The sequence below is a fragment of the Chaetodon trifascialis genome, chromosome 3, assembly GCF_039877785.1.
Source record: "Chaetodon trifascialis isolate fChaTrf1 chromosome 3, fChaTrf1.hap1, whole genome shotgun sequence".
Classification (NCBI taxonomy): Eukaryota; Metazoa; Chordata; class Actinopteri; order Chaetodontiformes; family Chaetodontidae; genus Chaetodon; species Chaetodon trifascialis.
This window is the reverse complement of record NC_092058.1, coordinates 18,338,674-18,344,861: the sequence shown is the minus strand read 5'-3', so window position 1 is coordinate 18,344,861 and position 6,188 is coordinate 18,338,674. Positions and strand designations below refer to the sequence as shown.

The 6,188-nt window shown below is 42.3% G+C and overlaps 1 protein-coding gene across 1 annotated transcript; it reads right to left on the bottom strand.

Moving 5' to 3' along the window:
• Window positions 1-1,119: 1,119 nt before the first annotated feature.
• On the bottom strand, window positions 1,120-6,188 carry LOC139329190 (lumican). Its single transcript, XM_070959375.1, has 5 exons — window positions 6,108-6,188; window positions 4,326-4,654; window positions 3,803-4,124; window positions 2,942-3,259; window positions 1,120-1,657 (listed from the first exon to the last, which is right to left on the bottom strand). The coding sequence occupies exons 2-5, from the start codon at window positions 4,626-4,628 to the stop codon at window positions 1,506-1,508; spliced, it is 1,095 nt and encodes a 364-aa protein (XP_070815476.1). The 5' UTR covers window positions 4,629-4,654; window positions 6,108-6,188; the 3' UTR covers window positions 1,120-1,505.

The following is a 6,188-nucleotide window of genomic DNA, read 5'->3' as shown; positions in this document are numbered from 1 at the left end:
TCTCCTCAGTCAGTTTGTATTCTTCCTTGGACAGAATAAACTGTGAGGTGACATCTTGACAAAACCCAGGCTTGAAAAACACAGTACAGAAATGTTACACACAAGTGGAAGTCAACCAAGGTACAAATCCTTTAATACACCACTGAAGGCCAAATGTCAAGTTAAGTAAAAACAATGGACAGTGAAATCACCATGAACTCTGCTGCTACTGCTGCTGCTCCATCTGTCCCCATATCTACATCTGACCGTATTCAACTGGACTTAGAGGCTTCTGTTCACACTGTAATAGACATCTGCTTGTTTATACTGTACGTAAGCTACATATTGTTTGCAGGTGTGTACATACACTACATAACTGTGATATGTACATTTGCATATTAAATCACTTCTTACTATACTGGTCCACTAGTTTGTTGTCCATTCTGTTACATATATTTATATATCCATTGCAACTGTTGCTTAGATGCTAAACTGCACTCTGCTGATACTTAGAGGCAATTAACTTGAATCCAAAAGTCTCCTCAAAGATGTTTCCGGAGTTGTTGATATTATTTATTAAAACACAAAGATGTTTCTGGAGAAGTTAATATTATTTATTAAAACAAAACAAAAACAAAGACAAAGAAGAAAATATGGAGGATAATATCCTCTTAATTGAGGCTGGAAACCATCGTCAAATATCCTTGGTTTTGATTGTAAATATTTTCTTAATAGTGTGATTATTATAGTTTGACATAGTAACAAGATTGTAATGTGAATCACTGGATTGCTTGTATTTGACAAGTTAAGAGTTGAAGTAGCTTTTGTTAATGATATTATGTCAATGTTTTTCTGTTGCTTGTGCAAACTAAATTCCTCTTTTATGTTGATAGACCATGGGCATCAGCTTTTAAATCAAAGTTTAAGGTAACAACAACTTGCAAGGACATTTTTGACTCAGTTAGTTGGACAGTGTTAAATGTGCTGAGTCAGATTCTCTCATGGGAAAGCTACTGAATTTTGACATTCATGCACGTTTTCCTTTCCCCCTAAGACAGCTCAGTTTAACCAGGGCACATTATTCTGTACAGTCAGAAATGAGGGTTTGTCACAGTTCCTATTCAGTAATAACACACAGATGTACAACCCTGCGGAGACAAAACTGGGAATGAAAGAGAGAAACCCATGGGAATGCACTGGTGGTATGAGAAATGTTTTGATCAGGACTTTTGGCATTCTGATAAAATAACACTGGTTTAGCACACAAGTTCAAGCTTTGGCATCTTTTGAAGGTCAGCTTTTCCCTTCTGTGCCTGGCACGCATCTGCATATTGAAGACATAAAGAATTAGTCTTATTCTGTGGTTTCTTGCTTTAAGGCTGTGCTCTTTGACTTCACAAATGACGAGTTGGCTGACAAAACAAAGATCTCAAGTTGAGTCATGTTTTTCTCTTTGTATCACGAGATGAGGTTGTCCTCTCACATACCGTAATCCTGTTTCGGATGCGTGTTCAGATGGGTTTGAGTCAGATGTAAATACTTTCGAGCACTCGCAGACAGAAGACCCAGTCAAGGGGCAGCTGTTGGTGGGACATTTTATTTCCGTCCAGTCGTAGCACCTTCATCCTGGAGTAGGACAGAGGTCCCACCTCTCTGCAGAAACTAGTCATGTTGAACTCTGAACAGACAGAAAACAGACAGGACTTTTTTTTAAAAGCATATACAGACCGTATTTTACTATTGGAGACTCATTATTCACCACAGCGACAGTCATCTGTTTATTCCTGTCTTGTCAAAACATTGTAGACTTTAAATCAGTCCAGACAGCTTTGATTTCACATCATGTACCATGTGTTCATCATATGTGAATTATTAAGCTGAAGCGCTTCGATTACATTATGAGATTTATCTATCGAAGAGGCTCTGAGCTGCCTGTAAATGTCCCTCTTCTTCTCACAGTCTGGATTCCCCATTAGATGTCTTGCAGGTGCTGTGGTGAAAATGCAGGACGAGGAAACCACAACACCCTCTCTTACTTTCTCACTTCATCTCAGACTGTAGACTTTGGCAGACAGGAAGCGCTGTAGCTGTCAGGCTGCTAGCTAGACGATGAGGTGTGTGTTTTTGTCAAAGTGTTTTGCCCTCTGTCTGTCTCACTGGTACACAGCCTCACAGACTGAGAAACAAGAGCGCACTTTCACTTTGCCAAGACCCGTGAGCCAAGACTGCACACAAGGCCAGTCATGTGAGTCGAAATGTGGCTCCTGGCTACAAGTCAGCAGCATTGTTGCAAGAATCTTATCTGTAGAAAAAATAGGTTGGGGAACAGACAGAGAGAGAGAGGAAAGAGGAGACGATGAAGAGGGGAACAGCATGTGCTTCTGGCACATCTGGCACTCTTACCTCTGAATCCATCACAGATGTTTTCATACCACTCTCCTTGCCTCTTTGCTAGCCTACTTTCCCTTCATCCAGCCACCCAGTATTCCCTCCCCTCCTCTCTCCTCCACCCTCCTCTCACTTCTCTTTCCATGTATCCATGTCCCTCCTCTTCATTTACTCTCCCTCTTTTCCCATCTCTGACTTGGTTCGCCTGCTAGCTGCCCAACCCTAGCCTCTCCCGTGTCCGCATGCAGCGATGAGGGCCGGCTGTGTGTCAGAGGAGGCTGTGGTTACTTTACAGTTCCTGTCACATTTTCCACATTTCTTCTTCTTCTTCCTCACAGCAGGGTTTGGGTGTCAGACCTCCCCAGATGGGCAGCTACATAATTAAAAAATATTGTGGTTTGCTGTCACAAGAAGTGAATGCATTGTTGAACTCTAAAATGTATGAATGTGCGCACACGTGTGAGAAATGAGCATTTCAAAGACATGAAGTCAGTGACACCTCTACGTTCGCAGGTGACCGCATTATGTGTCTGTGAGCATGTGCATGTTTTCTTTGTGTATGTATGTGCCTCACCTTGTATTTTATTGGCCTCCAGGTAGAGGTACTGCAGGGTAGTGGGGACTGTGGGAATGGTAATAAGTTTGTTATAAGAAAGGTCCAGTTCCACCAAGCTGGAGAAGTTGAAGACCTGTGGGGGGACGCCGTGGCTCTGCAGACCACACTGACTTAGTCGAAGGAACTTAAGGTTGAGAAACCCCACAAAACTGTCCTCATCCAGCCCAGAGAGAGAGTTATTGGACAGATAGAGCTGCTGGACAGATGGGGGTAAATGCCGAGGGACAGATGAGAACAAATTCCCACTGAGGTCCAGCAGGTTCAGACTGACCAGACCTGCAAGATGAAGGGAAGACACAAACACACATGTGCAAAAATGAAAACTAACAAAGGTGTGTGACAAATAGAATGAGTCTAATCTTTGTGTTGAATGACAGTAATATTCATTGAAATATTCGTAGTGACTACTGTCCATACAGCATACTGAGCTGTTGTTAAGCTTTGCCTTGTAGAGAAGTTATCATTAACAGGTGTTTAGATATTGTTTAATTTACTCATTTCCATTTGTAGCGCTGTTTCACATTTTGGAAGTATCAAATTAGATTATGGACAAAATGTGAGATTTTATGACGCATGAGGTATTTACTGAAAGACATTAAAATCCAAATTAAACAACCCCTTGACTCCAACTGCCCTAATAGCTACCTGTCCAAAACACCTGTAGCCAACAGCAAAAGGAAAACGTGAACGTAAACGTGAAAGTACCTCAATGTTTTTTATATAATGTGAACAAAGCAGAAAACTGTGTTATATTCTCTGACTTTCTATGTCAAAGTAGATTCTCCATGTGTAGAGAGAGGAAATGACATATTACAGTACCCTTGAGGTCTCCCTCTGTGATGGTTTGCAGTCTGTTTCCCTGCAGCAGCAGAAGCGTCAAGTTATGTAGATTTTGGAAAGCTCCAGGGCTGATGCTGCTGATTTGGTTGTGGGCCAGTCGCAGTTGCTTGAGTCCAGCTGGCAGAGCTCTGGGCACTGATTTCAGGTGGTTGTGATTGGCAAAAAGGTAGCACAGCTGTGTCTGGTTCTGCAGGGCGGCCTGGTCCAGCTCATCACTCTGCAGCTTGTTGTGGTCCAGGATGAGCCAGCGTACATCAGTAATGTTGTCCAGAAAAGAGGACAGGGAAGAGATGTTGTTGCCCTGAGAAGAAAAGGAAAAAAGCACCTGATGGATTTTGAAGCTGCACACTAAACAGTTGAAATAAAACATATACAGTGTAGTGGAGGTCAGCTACTGTGGGAAGCGTACTACGTGAACAGGAAATGAAAAACCACTGAGGGATAGTGGCAGACCATCGTAAAGACAACACACGCTCAGTGTCTGTGTCAGTGTTTTTCCTACCTGTAGAAACAGGTATTGAGTTCTGTCTGGCAGGCGGTCGGGTATATCTGCCAAGCCTCTGTGGTCACAGTAGAGTGCTGTGGGCCACTGGATGGGGCAGTCACACTGCTGAGGGCAGGCCTCGGGGTTGTTGGCTCGGAACCAGCCTGGGTCCATCCGTCCCTGCAGGCTCAGCACACTGGGTTCACCAAGCAGGCGATTAATCCAGAGAGGAACACCTCCATAGTCCATGCCAGCTATAAGAGTGGCTGAGGTGTCAAAAACACACAGCAACAGCAATCCGACACAGCACTGGAGAGCCATAGAGACAGCTGGTGAGCTATGCAATCCTGCAAATTAAACATTAAGGCAAAGGTGTTAAATGATCCATATATAGTGTACTTGTGTATATATGTACTTCAGTGAAATCACACAAGTTTTAAAGCCTGCAGGTCATTCAGCCTGGATTCTGATGTGGGCATTTATCAGGCAGGGCGAGTCTAACGAAACATGCTATCAAGCTGCTGTACTGTAAGTGGGGCATCCATTGTTTCTGGAGCTTGACCCATATCCTCTGCAGCATCCATTCATTCCTAGACATGATAGTGACACAGCATGATATTACCTAATGATCAATCCACCACTTTGGTCCAGACGGAAAGATCTTAACAACTATTAGATGAATTGATCATTTGCACAGACATTCTTCACTGAGTATGAATCGAAATGACTTTGGTGATCCATTGACTTTACTTCTGGTGCCACCAACTGGTCAAAGTCTTCATTTATCAAGTAAAATATCTCAAATCTATCAGATTAGTATAGACATTCATGTCCACCTCAAGATGAACTGTAATGACACTGGAGTCCAACATCAGCTCAAAGTTTTGGTTTATACGGCAATACTAATGGCATTCCCTCAGCTGTACTTTGTGTTTAATGCTAATAAGCTAATTTTAGCATGTTATCAACCTTCACTAACATTGTGAACAAAACGACATTGCTTGCTGAACATCAATGAGTCAGCATTGCCTTACTAGCATTGGCATTCAGCTCGAAGCACCTCTGTGTCTTAATTCAACCTCACAGAGTTACAAGCATGGCTGTAGGTTCTTAATATTGTTTAATCTGCTGCTCGCAAGTGCTCCATCTCAATGGAAGTGCAATACCTCCAAGTAGTAAACCTTTAAGAACTATTGGAAATATTTCTTGTGAAAGTGAAAAACTCTTATCTATGTGAAGCTTTGACAATCAAGATAAGAAATGGTTTCAGTGTGAGGTCAAACAAAGTCACCCTTTTCATGGAAGTTTTTCTGTGCTGTATTGATTAATTAGAATTAAATGAATGCATGACGTGGTTTGAAGTGCAGCACAAGTTGGGGTGGTTGCTTTTGCCTTCTTTGCGTTCACATTTCTGAGTATGAGAGGGAAGAATACATTTTTTCCTTGCATGCACAGCTGTAGATGGTTACGGTAATTCCCACAAAGCTGGTATGCAGAAACACACAGAGACTCTCACTTATTGTATGACAGAGCAGTGCCTAAGAAAGGTTTGCATCACCAGGAAGTTTGATTTAATCAGCTCATTAGCAATGTTTCATTTTGCCTTTCTCACTTAGTCTTATAGTGCATCACATGCTCAGAAGGTTGCCAAAAGATTAGCTACGTGAGGCAATCATTCCTCATCAAACTGACTGTGGTTAAACAGACACACGATGCAGGTTTGAACATTTCAAGTTTTACCTGTCTTGCCGAGAATAGAATTGGAAGCAGATGAGAAACCAGCAACAGACTGACACGTACCTGTTTGTTCAGGAGCTACAGAACGGTTGTCTTATATTCCCAATGAAACCCCCGGGAGCTGTATAGAACTGTGTGTGTGTG

What these genes read in the sequence shown, in the direction of transcription:
- LOC139329190 (XM_070959375.1), bottom strand. Translation starts at nt 4,628, where the DNA reads ATGGCTCTCCAGTGCTGTGTCGGATTGCTGTTGCTGTGTGTTTTTGAC. An exon ending in CACAGAGGGAGACCTCAAGG is followed by an intron (nt 3,260 to 3,802) that starts GTACTGTAATAT and finishes TTCATCTTGCAG; the next exon opens with GTCTGGTCAGTCTGAACCTG. An exon ending in GGAGGCCAATAAAATACAAG is followed by an intron (nt 1,658 to 2,941) that starts GTGAGGCACATA and finishes CTGTCTGTTCAG; the next exon opens with AGTTCAACATGACTAGTTTC.